At 45.9% G+C, this 15,085-nt stretch overlaps 1 protein-coding gene across 6 annotated transcripts in view; it reads right to left on the bottom strand.

The window, feature by feature from the left end:
• The window catches only part of TAOK3 (TAO kinase 3), a 76,616-nt gene that overhangs the window by 13,876 nt on the left and 47,655 nt on the right, over positions 1-15,085 (bottom strand). For 5 of the 6 annotated variants that reach the window (XM_030285928.4, XM_072936033.1, XM_041719480.2 and 2 more), the window contains 3 exons: positions 13,425-13,592; positions 10,454-10,660; positions 2,725-2,859 (listed from right to left, as the gene is read on the bottom strand). In XM_030285928.4, coding sequence (XP_030141788.1) covers positions 2,725-2,859; positions 10,454-10,660; positions 13,425-13,592 — 510 coding nt within the window. The remainder of the gene's footprint in view (positions 1-2,724; positions 2,860-10,453; positions 10,661-13,424; positions 13,593-15,085) is intronic. The other variant, XM_030285931.4, reaches the window with a different exon arrangement.

Below are 15,085 nucleotides of genomic sequence, written 5' to 3'. Positions count from 1 at the left end.
CTAATGTTTGGGAGTGGATTTCAGCAAACCCCATGAAAGGAAGTTTTAACACCCAAATATCATCCCATATTATTGAATTTGAGGGCAGAACTCCCATTTTTGATTCTCTGCAATACAGGCCACCTGATGCTCCCAACTGCACAACCTTTCTGTGCAGGGAAGGTGCTCACAGCTGCTGAGAAATGGGAAGCAGGCAGCATGTAGGGAACCATCAAAGCTTGCTGGTTTGCTTGTTTTCAACCACTGTGGGATCTTGAGCACCCATTCACACAGGAAAAATCTGTTCCAGCTGCCACTGAAAGATGGAAAGCCTGAATTTCTGAGTTTGCACTACAAATTCCAGGCATGGTCAGGTCTGTGTCAGCTCCATGACTGACCTTGCCCTTCCCTCAAATATTGGACAGGGAAGCAGAGGAAGTTCTCCCTTGGCCAGAGGAGCAGCAGCATCCAGCACCTCTCCCACTGACATCATCAAGGCACTGAATGGTGACAGCGATAAAAAGTGCTCCAACACAAGCATTGGCACCCTGATTCTGTGTAATGGGTTTAAACTTTTTTTTTCTCCCCCTAGATTTCCATTTTGGAACATGAAGAGGTGGGAATGGAAGATTATTAAAGGGAAAGCTCATCACCATGAAATATTTCTGTAGCAAACACAGGGTCAGTTCTGCTCCACCACACAACCTCAGAAGTAAGGACACACCAACACCTCCTGGAGTGCCCAGGCTGATGTGTTGGGATCTTCCCTCTACACTGGGGAGGTGTGTGGGGGATAACAGAGCATGTTCCACAGAAAACCCAAAAAAGAGAAGCTCTCCAAAAAGCTTTCCATCTTCCCCACCCAAAATGAATTGTATCTTTATCATCACTTGGTCACTGAAGCAGAGAGATTCAACAAATCCAAGTGAGTAAGGAATTAAGGCAGACACAATCCCAGCCCCACAGGAGGCTGCCATGGGATTTAGGAGCAACCTTGGGATATTCCCCAGAGCTCAGGGATCTGGGAATCCCTCAGAGCCCATATTTTCATGGGCTCCCAAAGGGGCCTGGCCATGCCATCCCTTCAAGCCACCCAAGTAGGCCAGGGGTGACATTTCCAGGGAAGACAGGAGTTCTGGGCTCTGCTGCTGAAGGCAGGCCACAAGGTGCAGCAGCTTTGCACAGGGAGTAAAAGAGCATTAATATATTCATCATACATATCAATTTATCAATGAAATTGTATGTCTGGAGTATGATACATGAGTCATTCATTATTTCTGCCCTCCAGCCAACCTAACTGGGTCCCACTTTTATCTGCTCAGTGCCGGCAGTAGAAGAGCTGGCACTACACTGTGTGCAAGCACACATACACACAGGAAAAAAGGAAAAATTCCCAGGGCAGAGGGTCTCCAGGAGAGCAGGGATCTTGCCCCTGTCAGGTGCACTGCATGAAGTCCTCTAACACACACATTTCTAGGTCACTTTAAACTGGGGGGGAGTAGGGGACACCAGCCTGGGGGGCACTCGGGGTATGGGCAGCCAGAAATACACCTGCAAAAGATGGGATTGAGATGCTCCCAGGAAGCATCTGGGCAGAAGCCTGAATGCCACAGCATCATTTTAGATTTTAACAGCAGCAGCAACAATCAGCCAGAGAAATTTGGGCTGCTGGCACTGCTGCTGCTGCTTCCCTCCAGTCAGCACCTTCAGCCGCGGTCACACACCCCCACAGCCCGTGGCTGTGCATGCAGGAGCGGGCAGCGATCCTGGGCATGCAGAAATGGTGGTCTGGCAGGAGAAGCCCCACGGCGGAGGCAGGAGCAGCGGGAAGGGGAGGGCTCGCTGGTGTAATTTCGGGGTTGGTCCGGGATGATGTCATAGCACTGAGCAAGTGCCATGGCCAAACCGTGGGCACTTTCTAACGCTGCCCGTCCATCTGACCTCTAATACCAGCGGGCTGAAATATTGAACGGGACATCCCTTTTCCCTCCGAAGGGCCATTTTTCACCGCTTTCCCTGGAAAAGGCTGCTCCCACCCGGGTGGATGCGGGGTGGGGGAGGCGGCACACAACTAACTCTTCCGGCACACACCCCTTTCCCTACTACAAAGGCATCCACAGCAATCACATTTGCAATAGTACAAATCTTGATGGATTCATCCCATCCCCCTCCCCTTTGTAAGCCCACAGCCCGCTGTAAGCCCTCTCCCTGTCTCTCCCTTATCGCAGCCCAGCAATCCTTCCCAAGGATCAGGCTGGAAAATGCAGTCACGGTACAGTTGCTTGAAATAAATGAATGAATGAAATAAAAAAAAAAAAAAAAACCCAGGCAGCAGCTCAGGGCGGGCAGCAGCGATCTTATTGTTCCCAAACCCATCTGCATCTGCATCTCCACGGTGTTCCAGCAGCTCTCACACACCTCACACACTCTTTATGCACATGCAGATAAATATATTAACAAAAGGGACAGGTGGGAAATGGAGTGGAGGTGGGGGGGGAATGAGATGGTATTAACTTCACCCAGAAAGGTGGGCTATCTCACACTGGGAATGCACTGAGAAATTAAACATATTTCACATTTACATCTCTCTCTCTCACACACACACACACACACACACACAGAGGTAAAAGCTGTTTCAGTGCAATATCCAGTTGCTATGCCAACAGCACCAACAGCAGGGGAGGAATGGCAGCGAGGGGCTGCAGGGTGGGGTGGGATGGGGTGGGGTGGGATGGGGGCTCTTACCAAAGATGCTGATTTGATTGTGGCAAAGCGCTCTCGGTTCCGGTAGTGGAGGGCCTGATTCTGCACTGACTGGGTAGGCCGCACCTCAGGCCTGCGATCCCTGTGGCCCACCTCATCCCTTATAAATACATGATCCTGCAGAAATGGATAAAAACAAGGAGAAAGTCCGGCTGTGCTCTTCCCGCGGCGGCTGCCTCTCTCTCACCCCTCTGTCTGCACAAGCGCGGCTGTAGGAGAGGCATAGTTCAGCTCTCTGCTTAGCCCCGGCAGCTCCCACCGTACAAAATGAATAAGCAACACATTGCAGCTCGGCTCGGCGCGTCAGCTGATCGCTAGCAGGATGCCTCCGAATCCCTGGATCGGGCTGCCTTTTTTTTTTTTTTTTTTTAATCGCCTTTTTTTTTTTTTTTAAACCTCCAGTATTACATATGTGCCAGAAAAAAGCCAGCCGGGAGCAGGAAGCAGAGCAGGGCGATCGGAGTCCTCGGGAAGGTCGGGTTCAAGCACTGCAAGCCAGCGATGCCGGTGAAAACGTGATTCCCATGTCTAGGCACGGAGATCCTGTTCCCTTCTAACACCACAGCAACATCCTGCCTCATTCCCTTTGCCGAGCCGTGTGTCCTCAATAGGGTTTCTTTGTCCCTCGTTTGCTATCTGCTGTGGGGGACGAGCATCCTGGCTAAATCCACGGCAGGCTGGAGAGGACCAGGAAAGCCTCCGTGACCACTCAGGGATCCTGCTTTCCAGTCATGATCCTGCACAGTTCTAGCACTTTCTCTCCACAGCCCACAAAGGATTTTTTTTTTTTTTTTTCTTTTTAAAGCAACAGCTCCCAGGTTTTAGCAGGAATGGTTCCCGGTGCAGCTTCCCCCCTGCTCCCTGGCAAGGCTTCGCAGGGAGCGGCTGTGCCCTTCCCAAATTTGGGAGTGGAACAAAGCTCCAGGAAAAACCCTCCTCACAAAGGCCAGCAAAAAAAAAAACCCACACCACCATGATTTTCCCAATGGGAATGGTGACTGCCAAAGTCAGCACACCTGCAGGCCGCACCGTGGGGATGGAGCAGCCTTTGGACACCCGGCACACCCTGCAGGGCCACGCTGGCACCCACCGGGGTCATGACTCCCATCCTCAACCTCCAGCTCCTAAAGCCTCACAGAAGACAGATGCTTCCTGAATTCAATCAAGTTCCCAGTTCTTTGGGGTGCAAAATAAAGGCTGCCAGTGCCTAGGAAGCCCTTGCAGGGAAGAGCTGCCTCCATGAGCAGGAGCAGCTCTGCCACCCTGCCATGCCCCAGTGGACACCAGGAAGGTCAGAGAGCCCCACAGGGAGAGAGCAGCCACCATGGAAAGGTATCTCCATCAGGACACTGCTGTCATCCCCATGCTCCTTTCCCACCCCACAGACACCTGTTTTTTCCCTCTGCTGGCCTCCATTTCCAGCTGCTGCTCACCCACACCCACCTGCACTCAGCCCTTTTCAACAGGATTCTGGAAATGAGTTCAAACAAAAGCCAATTAGGTGCAGAAATGCTGATACTAAGAACTGAACACCACATTGATTGAAAGTGCTTTAACCCCCAAACCTTTTCTTATCCTTCCTTTTGAGCATTCCTAGTCCACGCTCACCTCTTCCTTGCCCAAGGCCACCACAGAGCCAAGTCTGCACCAGCTCCTTCACACCCACACAAGGGACACAGAATGAGCCAAAACAGCTAAAAGGGACAGTCCTCCACAGAGATATGGAGAGTCAAAAAAAGTTGCAGTTTCATTTTATATTGGACAACCTTATAGTGGGCATTTGTGGCACTGTCTGACAGGAAAGGCAGTGAGACCACGAGAGAAATCACCGAAAATTGGGCTGATCTCACACTTCCAACTTGTGCACGTTGGTGCCGTGGCAAAGCTCTTGGACTTGCCCACATTCCTGAGAAAGACACATCTGAGGCTCTAGAACAGCCATCACCAGAAGATCCTGATTAAACATTTAAACAGCATCACTCAGTTTAATCTGACTCTCAGCCTCATCCCAAACCCTGTAGTGAAGATCTACCCCAAACTCACCCCCCTGAACCAGAGAGGAAACAGCAGCACACAGGAGCCACCTCTGCTGTACTCCAGCCATGAAATGAAGGTGGGGACAGGACAAATGTCACCCCTGGTGACACATCTGTGTGACCTGAAGCAGCACCTGTGAGCGCACAGCGTTCCCAATCCCTGCTAAGCAATTTCCCAATCCCTGGATCATCCTCCTCCTCTCCATTACATTGGTACGGCAAACATTAAATCCAGAGAAGCTGCAAATCACTGAAAATGAACCCCCAACTTTTTAAATGGGCATTCAGACTTTCCAGAATGCTCCAAAACACCACCTAAAATAACAAGTTTAAGTTGCAATTGCTTTTTCTGCTGGAAAATTAATCTGTGATTTACTTTTTGTTATCCAAGAGGTGGATTTTTAGAAGGCAGAGTGTCACCCTGGCCTTGTTTTATGGGATCTCTGGTTACCTCAGTGCACATGAGAAGCTCAGAGCAGAATTAAATTGCCCTTCAGGAATGTAAATTAATCACATTCTGCATTTCAAACTCCTGGGCAAGGAATGGGAAAATTCCTTTGCAACTGAGCAAGCCAAAAGACCAATTTCAAGGGGACAAAAAACTCAGCTGGTAAGAGAAATAAATCTATGAGTAGCCACATCTGCACCAGCCTTCCTCAAACGAGGTGACTGATGGCAAAGACAAACGTCTCCCTACAAACCCAGAAAAATATAATTCTGCTCCTTTTATTTCAAAATAGAATTCTTCTTTTCCCAAAAACTTGCTAAGAGACACTACAGTTGTAACTGTTGGCACAGAAAAGGAAATTTTGTTTCCAACTTTTAGCTTCAGATGTGTGGGAAACAAAGACACAAAATTGGCACCTCAGCACAAGGCGCTCAATAAAAAAAATCTGACTGAAGGCATCCCAGAAACTCACCAAGTTTGGGTCAAGGTACCTCTCAGCCCCAGATCTGCATTTCCAACTCTGGTTTGCTTTTAAAGTAATGCATCTTCTATATACACTTGATTTTCCACCTGTTTTCTGTGGTTTTTTGCAATATCTACCTTAAGAATGCAACTTTAGGCATGCTCAGCTCACAACTCACTCATTAAAATCCTTTTATTCAGGGCCAACAATCCAGAATCTTCTACTTCCTACTCAAGGAATAATTTGTTCTTCTGACTGTACCATCCACATAAACAGCTTTCAGGTTGATCAAAACAAAGGAGGGGATTTGGCTGGGACATTGCCAGGACAAAACCTTTCCCAAATATTCCCACAGCATTACCTGAGCAGAGCTGGGGGAGCTCCCAGTGGTGCTCCCAGCTGGATCTGAGTGGCTGCTCCTGGTGAACTCACCTCACAATGAGTTTGTGCCAAACCACGAGCTCAAAATCCAGCACAGAGTGGATTTTGCTCTGAGTCCCATCCCAGCTCTAGCACACACTGTCTTTTCATCCTTCTCCTCACTGAATAAAGGCCTTTGCCATCCAAATCCTGCCCAAACCAAAGCTGGGACACCTCCACCTTCTCCTCAGGAGGAACATTCCCTTTCACACTGTTTTTTTTTTGCTATGCACACCAAATAAAACCTCCAGAGACAATGGAGAACTCATTAACTGCCAGTCTCCTACACAAACAGGAAAGGCAATTTCCAAGCCACACTAAATTCCATGGAATTGCAGCAATTCCCTGCTTTCTAAGAATTTAAAGAGCAAGGAAAACAACAGAGTGGCACTATTTGTCTTAATACGCTGCTTTAAGTACCTCAATAATCAACAGGGAGGTTTAAGCTCTCCCCATGCACAAAATTCCCCACAAATGCTGAAATAATTTGGAGCAGCAACAGGAGATGTGCACAGGTTAATTTACAGGATCTGGGAAGTCACTCAAGTTGCAGCAGTTACTGTAAATGTATTTTATTATTACAAACATTGGGCGAGAATTTGTGATGATCAACTACAAAGATCCTCTTTTCCATCTTTTTGTTATAAACCAGATCTTAACCACAAGTTTTCCATTTTATTGACATTTTACTGCCCAAGTTTCAGAAAGCACTGATGATTTTAAGATTGAAGCAAGAAACAGCAACAACTGAGTACTGCAGCTGAAAAAAAACCCCAATATTGTACTGGCTTTTTGTTTAGATTAAAAGATTACAACGCCTTATTATTATAGTTTTGCAGAAATAAAAAATAATAAATTCATTGAGGACAATGAAATAATATTTCTGAGAAGCCACCTGTGCTCACACTGCCATTTACCAGCAGCTGAACAAAACAGATGACAAAACATCTCTGATGCACCAGCTGATGCCTACACTCACTTCATTGTCTTACTCTGGGAGCCAAAAATCTTTATCCTCATTTTTAAGATGAATTAATTGATATTTATCTGACTTTCAAATCTGGGTTATGTGTCTTTGAAGCACAGTGTATTTGGAGTTTTACTCCCTGCCCCATTTTGTCATTTTTTGGGGCTCTCAGACACAATTGGGTTTGTATCAGAGCTGTCACTTACTCCTCAGCTCTCAACCTGTGCAGCTGAACAATTCCTAAAGGGAGATGGATGTGACAATGTGCATCCATAGGCAAGATGACCCTTGCATGGAGTAGCAGAGTTATTTAACTACATTCAGAAGAGAATTCTTACATTGGACATACTGAGATGTACATGGAGGAGCTCACCAACCTGCAAAAGGGCAAGGAAAACTTCCTCATCCAAGCCAGACATCTGAATTTCCTGAAAAGAATATGCTGGTGATTAAGGTGTCCTCCTGAGGGAGCAGGGTTTGATCCCCAGGACGGGCTTCCTGCCTGAGTAGTCACTGATTGCCATTTTTTAACTCCCAGGAGTTTAGGACACAGCTACAAATTGAATAACACGAAAAGCTCCACATTCAATTATGTCTTGCTATTATTTTCAATATTTTATTCCTGTTTGGTGATTTTTCTTCTAGCCTAAACAGTTGTACTCTGACAGGTGAGAGTCACCTTCGTTCTAAGCACAAGTTGAAAACCATGGAGCTTGCTGTGCTGTGGAAGGGGCTGTTTTCCACAGAGGATTCATCCCAAGTGCAGCAAACCCCAAGCACCTTGGCTGCCATGAACTAGCATAGCCAGTGACAATTAACCAGATCAGAACAGGTCATTTCACTTACCCTGTGACCACAAAACATTTTTGGAAGTTACAGCCAACTAGCAGCTGTTAAAAAAACAGAAAGAAAATGAGTTGTTTACAAGTGCTTTTACTCCATCAGCCTCTTCCCTAAGCCTCTGCCTCAGGGGAGGTCACAGGAGAGATGCCAGGAGGCTTCTCCCAGCCAGGCAGCACTCAGGGATGGGCTGCTCCTGCTTTCCTCCAGGCCAAGGCCACCCCAGCCTGGCCCTCCACACCAGGCAGCAGCTGCAAGCACTGAGAACTGCAACAACACCACCACAGACTCCTCCACCTACATTGTAAAGCACATGACATTCTGGGGCTGTGACCCAACAGGCCTCTGACTGTTTAGAGCTTTGAGCCATAGAAAATATCAGCACTCCAAGCCATTTTGCCTTCTTGGACCCTTTCCACAATCTGGAGGTTGTTCATCAACACATTTGTGGAACACCACAATTTTATACAACACTTGACTTCACCCATGTCAAAACCATCTCGTATGTGACCCTGTACCCACAAAATGCTCTTATGTTCATCAGTAATTTCTTTTTAGCCTTTAAAGACTGATTAAATACAAAACAAGAGCTTGAATTAAACCTGAACCCCAGGTTATTCCCACTGTATCTGTGAGGGGCTCCAGAGTGATACCCAAAACTCAGCTTCATCCCAGTTTCCAGAAATGCAGTTAAAGCACAAAGACAAACTGAAATCTTGGCAGAATTAGGAACTTTACCTTGAAAATAAAGTGGGATGTATATGGACATAAACCCCCCTGAAATGTCCAGCTCCAGTTTTAGTCTCTTCACATGTATTAATACACACGTGAAGTGGTTTTCCATTTAAAATTGCAAAGTAACAAAGAATAAAAAAATTGTGTATTAAATTAAAACAATACATTTGCAGACTGGAATATGTCCTGCTATGCAGAGTCCAAATCTGCTTTATGAATTACATACAGCAGAAGGGAACATTTTCCAATGGAGAAGGAATCTACTCCAAGGATCAGCAGTCCTAGCCAATCATTAACTGTTTTGTGAAGACCATCAGTGCAGACCTGGGCTTTCTGCTCCCCAAATTACCCTAGAACACCTGTTTTAAGTGATCTAGAGGTGATTTCTTTTATAATACTTCAGTTACAAGTGTGCAAGATGCCCTGGGTTTTTTTCAAACCAAATAAAAACTTCCATGTGGTGTCCTGTTTGTGCATCCTACACACAAGTCTAGGAGGACTGAATTTACAGCATTAGAAATCCTGTATTTATACCTTACAAGTGTCATACAACCATTATAAAACATAATATTAGCCTTAAAACAAGCAGGAACTTACTCATTTCACAAATGCCATTTATGTCTGGTGGGAGCAGCTGATGTTTTGTTTTTATCAAATATAACAACTCTGAGCAGCGATTATAAACTATGAATTCTGTGCAAATCAGTCCCTCAAACTTCCATTTTAATGCACGAATAAATATGGCTATGTAACAATGTGAAATTAAAGCTAACACACATTTTAAAAGCCTACACAAAATAAGAAAGAGCTCCAGTCATCCATCAGTGGTGCTGCTCCTCATTCAGGACAGTTCCATGGGCTGGCATTTGGTACCTAACACCTTATTTTCACCTTTCCGAATAAACTTCTCTAAAGATGCTGAAAAATGTTATTAGGAAAGAGGCAAACCCCTAAAACTTTTGCAACTTCTCTGCCAGTATCTTTAAATATATAAGACCATGTTCTGTTGAAGACAAAATGTTTCAATAGCTCTTAATATTCAACGACACAAACCCTGCACTTCAGGAGGAAAAACTGCTTACAAATATTTAGTTACAACCAAGCCTTACTGTAACCTTACAAACAAGAAATTCATACTTTTCATGCTGCTGCAGCGTTTTAGCTCCTCTGGCAAAAAGCAAATGTATACTTTGAAGTTCCTTGTAAATGAAACCATCACAACCAACCTACATTTTGCTGCCCACTAGCAAATGACACTGCTAAGGCCAAGCCAAAACTATTTTAGCCAGACAAACAGTGGAGTGAGATGTTGGCTTACAGATAGACAACCTTAGGAACAACCTAGACAGCCCTAGGAAAAGGAAAGGCACCAGATGACAGCATGCAGCAAAGGAGCAGGAAAACATCGAGTGGGACTCGACTCCAAACGTACCTCGTGGGAAGGGTCCAAAGTTCTGCACACTTCCACTCCTCACAAGGGAAATCCAAGTGCAGGCGGGTTTAATCACACACTGTGCCTGGCAGAGGGTTAGCTTGGCTGCCAGGACCAAGACAGAGCACAGGACAGGCATTCCCAGGGAAGCAAGGCTGTCCCAAGCAGAGGGAGAGGTGCACATGCAGGGCTGGGCATGCGGGGAGCCCGGGTGACCCTGCCTAGGCACTGACAGCTCCTTGAGTAGCAACCTCTTTTCATGGACAGAGGTTCTTTAGATGCTTTTGAAGACAAAAACCCCACAGAGCTTGACTCTGGCAAGCCCAGCAGCAGCTCCTGCTCTCAGCACAGAGCAGCAGGGCACACGTACCTTCTTGTGAACAACGGAGGAGGTGGAATTAATGGTGCTCTCGTCACTATGCATCATGACCAGCTCAGGGCTGCTCTCATCCAGGACCTCCTGCATGCTGCTCACACTGCTGCTCTGGCTGCCTGTGCTCACAGACATGCTGGGGATGGAATGGTTGCTGCCCAGACTGTCCATCTTCCTACTCAGGTTTGATCCATGCTCACTGTCCTATAAAACAAGGGGCATCAGTTACAGATCCTGCAGGAGATCACCTGCCCAGCACGTGCCTGCAACGCCCAGAGCTTGTTTTAAAGGTGACTCTGCAAACTTCAAGGGTCTTTGGGCATTATTTTGCCAACTGCCCATCTCAAAGGGCTGTTTGGGTTCTGGAATGCTCCATATCAGGCAGGCAGCTCCTGCCTTTTCCCCTGCAATCTGATTACATCAGGTTTCAAGCCAGTTTTGTTTCCACATATCCTTAAGTCTGGGCATGGCTCTTGGCTTGATAGGACATATCCAGGAATACTAGATGGCTGGTGGAAGGAGCCTCATAATTAAGAGAAATTATCCAAGTTTGAATTAAAACAATACTTCAAGTCAGGCTCTGCTATAATACGTTTCCTGGATCAGAAAATATGTAAGACAATTAATCTATTTATTATTTGATATATTCTACATGGTGTAGAGGTTTTAACCTCCATGTCCCAAGCAGTCAGCAATTTGATTTTATCAAGCTAGAAACCCCTTGAAACTTGTTTTTACAGCCAAGATAAAGGTGAGTGAAGACTCCTAGCAGCTGACTCAGACCAGCCTGCATTATTATAGGGGTTAAAACTTGGATATACATAAATAAAGATTCCTCATATAAGAGGTATTTTTGATTCTACAGACAAATATCAGGAGTTGGCAGCCTTCTCTCTTCTTCCATACCCATAGGCATACAGTAAGGCCAGAGTATGCATTTATTCTGGACTGATTTAGAGAATTTATGGAGTCCTTTGTAATTAACTAGTGGCACCAAAGAGGCTCCTAAGGAGCTCACAGTGAGGACAGAACTCTGAACATCCTTCAGCTCCTGGGGTGAAGCAGCCCTGACTTACTAAAATGAGCAGCCTGCTCTCAAAGTGCATCCAGTTTGCCCTGGCCTCTGAAGGGAGCTTGGGGAGAATTCCATTACAAATCAATTAATGGGGAGCTCATTTTGTTGGAGACTGACAGAAAGATAAAACTGAGACTTGACAAATTTGTCTTTGATTGTGTGATTATTTTTTAAGCAATCAGCAGATCATTCAGAGCCTGTGTGAGAGCACTTAAAATCCAGAATAATACTATTTTACAGAGAACATAGGCACAGGGGCATGAAAATATTTTCAGGATGCTTATGTAGAGCTGCAGAAGAAATCACATAATGAAGGCTCTGAGGCTCTGTCACTGATGAATGTTTATGCAGGAAGGACAGAGATGAGATATGTAACCTTAGCCCTGGCTTCCTGACTTCAACTCTCACCTTCCTGGAAGGGCTCTGAGGAAAGAATTAGTAATATTTTGCATGTTAAAGGTTGTTAAGGTTCATCTTCCACCTTAGAAAGCCCAGGGTAGAAGAAGGAAGTGCCTGGAGGCATTTCCAGCGGGGCAGGCTGTGTCCCCAGTTCAGCAGGGCGTGCAGCAGTGCTGGGTCTGCCCTCCCTGCCCAGTTGGTGACACACACGAGCAGTGCCACCTCCTGTGCTGGGACAGGGCTCAGGGGTCAGTGCAGAGCATGCTGTGCACATGCAGAGTGTCAGCTGCAGCCCTGCCCTCCCTGCAGGTACAACAGCTCCTCTCCCTGCTCTCTTCAGGAGTGGGGACAGGAGGAACAGAAGCCACACCTTGGAGCCAAACACCACCACGTGTTTCCTGCTGAGCTTGGAAGGGCTCAACAGCCAAGTGGGAAACCATTCCCTGGCACTCTGCTGGCAGCCTGTCACACGTGGGGAGAGAAACTGGGAGGTTTCAGTGCACAAATCTGACAATCCCCCAGTCCCCAGCTAAGCTCCAGGTCTGGAAGCTGGAGGGGATCTTCAATCACAGCAGTTGCTGCTCTTGCTCCTTTGGGGCATCTTCACAAAGTGCCAGTCCCCTCCTCCTGCAGCTCCACCCGAGACCCACGTGCCCATTTCTTCAACCAATTTAGCTTTCAAGGAGCATTTGACACCTCCAAACCTCAAACCCAAGCCCCTGAAGATCCTCTGAGCTTGAGCACCTCGCTGTGTGTTATTGCCTCACTCCACTGGAGCAAAGGAACACAGACATCAATTTGTCTGTCAGTGTTTTTCATCGAGAAGCAGTCATGGATTTATTTATGCATTGTGCCTGCACCAAGTGATATTAATTTCCATCTAAGCTCATCAATTGAAAAATGACTGGTTTCCTTCTCTCAGCCACAGTTAGGGTCAATTATCATACACTGATTAAGTGGGTTGTTTATTACAAGATTTCAACTGAAGCTGCATTTTAGGTCTTTAACCTTTTTCTTCTTTAACATTAAAGAATTTAAAAAAAATAAGTCTTACTAATTTGGTGAATTGCTTTTCAGCTCATGAGAGGCCAATTACTTTACAGTAAAGTTATGGTAATTGAAAAAATATTAACATTAATGGAGTTGTTTTGACTGTGCAGATGAGAAAGAAAAGCTTGGGCTGTCAAAGACCCTCCTCCACACAGGCTGGGAGCCACTTCTCACAGAGAACCTTCCTCAGAATGAGTTCCTTCCCTAAGGCTTCCAGAAGAAAGGGCAGCACTGGAAAAAATCCAAAGTTCCACATGTACAGTAATTGGCAGCTTTAACACCGAGCAAGGACTACTCTCACTCATTATTCTCTCCTGTCTCTCTGCTGATCCAGATGATATTCCAACAACATTCCTCACCTAGGCTGTGCTTGCTGTGCCAGCCTAAGGACAGGAACATCTCCCTGGCCCTAAGAGTGTGAATGGGGTGAGAAACCCCGAGTACCTCCTCCTCCTCCTGGGACTCGTTGAGGGGGCCGTTGCGTGTCTCCTGGAAGAGGATTTTCTTCATTTTGCGGTACTGCAGGTTGTCCAGCTCCCTCACTGCATCCTTGGTCCTCTGGATCAGGTCTAGCAGCACCCTGGGTGGTCGCTCCCGGCGGACAAAATCGTGCTGGGTTCAAGGAGATAAAACACCTCACTGCAGACTCAGACCCCTGAAGTGACACCTCCCATCCTGCAATTGATCTCTTCCTACTCAATAACTGCTAACACCCTTGCTCAAAGGCTCCAAACACACTGAGCTTGTGCTGGGGTCAGGTTTTCTGAGCTCTCCAGGCTACACAGATGATTTGTCTCTTCCTGAGTGGCTTCACTCAAAACACACAAGGTGACACTTCAAACCTTGGAGGCACAGGAATGAACAGAATGCATCCAGAACAAAGAAGAATCAACCTGCAAAGATTTATCCTGCATCCATCTATTCCAATTCACACATAAAACCAGCAAGGAGACCACAGAGTTTATTTATACCTAAAGCTTTTGTAGCCAGAGCTGAAATCAAATCAGGCTTTTGCCAACTCCTGCACAGGTTTTAAGTGCAGACTTAATAAATTCTTTAATGGTATTCAGGAATATGATTAAAGCCTATTCTCTGATTTATCAGATCCATTCTCCTGCACTGTACAGCTGGCAGTGGATATAAAAGTCTTCAGCTTTCCCATTTAACCTTGGCAAAAGCAGACAACCTGAGTGTACACTTGGCAATACTTTAATGGGATCCCTACAGTTGGGTGTGCTGCTTAGTAGTTCCCAAGAGGGATGGCTTTAGGCACAAACAACCTCTGCATGCTTGCAGAAAAACAGTGAAAACAGAAAAATTGGCAATGGAAAAAAAAAAAAAAAAAAAAAAGGGTGAAAAAGTGCTGTTCTCTACTGCACATTGCAAATGCCACAATGCCACAAAGGGCTTTTGTTAGAGCCTCCACAGCTGGACCCACCTGCAGGGAGATTCTCAGGAGGGTCCCCTCTGCCTGCTGGCTCTCCCAGCTCCCCTACAGGCTCAGCTCAGGAGTGAACTCACCCCTGGAGCTGGAGTGAGCAGCTCATGGAGCCCCAGCCCACCCTAAACCAGGAGCCTTCAACAGGAGAGCTGAAAGGATGAGCTAATCATCTTTTAATGATTTGTAAATAAACAAGGAAAGCATCATGCCACAAGCTGATTTCTTGTTTTTAATTGAATTCAAACTGTTGTGCATTTGAGTTTTGCTACTGGGGACAGCCAGTCATTTCAGTACCCAATTTTGCTTGTAGTGGTGGTGTTTATTTTTGAATCAGAGCTAAAAGTTCTTAACATCATTTCACACAGAAACAAAATGAATCATTTCTGCTCCTCAGTGCAGATAACCACCATTTATTTCTCTGTGAACACTAACAATCTGCAGCTTATTTATGATTAGGAAAAAAGGAACCCATTTTTATCTCATTGTAGATCATTTTTAGAAAGCATCAAAGCATTTGGAACCATGATCCTGAACCTAAATCCATTCTATGTGTGCACTCAAATATTAAAATGTGACCACGTGAAAAGTGTAGGGCAGACAAAAATATAAATAAAATATAAATATAAACCACAGAATATAAAGGATTTCACACTCAGATCTCAGC

Source organism: Taeniopygia guttata, chromosome 15, assembly GCF_048771995.1.
Source record: "Taeniopygia guttata chromosome 15, bTaeGut7.mat, whole genome shotgun sequence".
NCBI lineage: Eukaryota > Metazoa > Chordata > Aves > Passeriformes > Estrildidae > Taeniopygia > Taeniopygia guttata.
The sequence above is the reverse complement of the archived record's forward strand: the minus strand, read 5'-3'. Positions and strand labels throughout refer to the sequence as shown.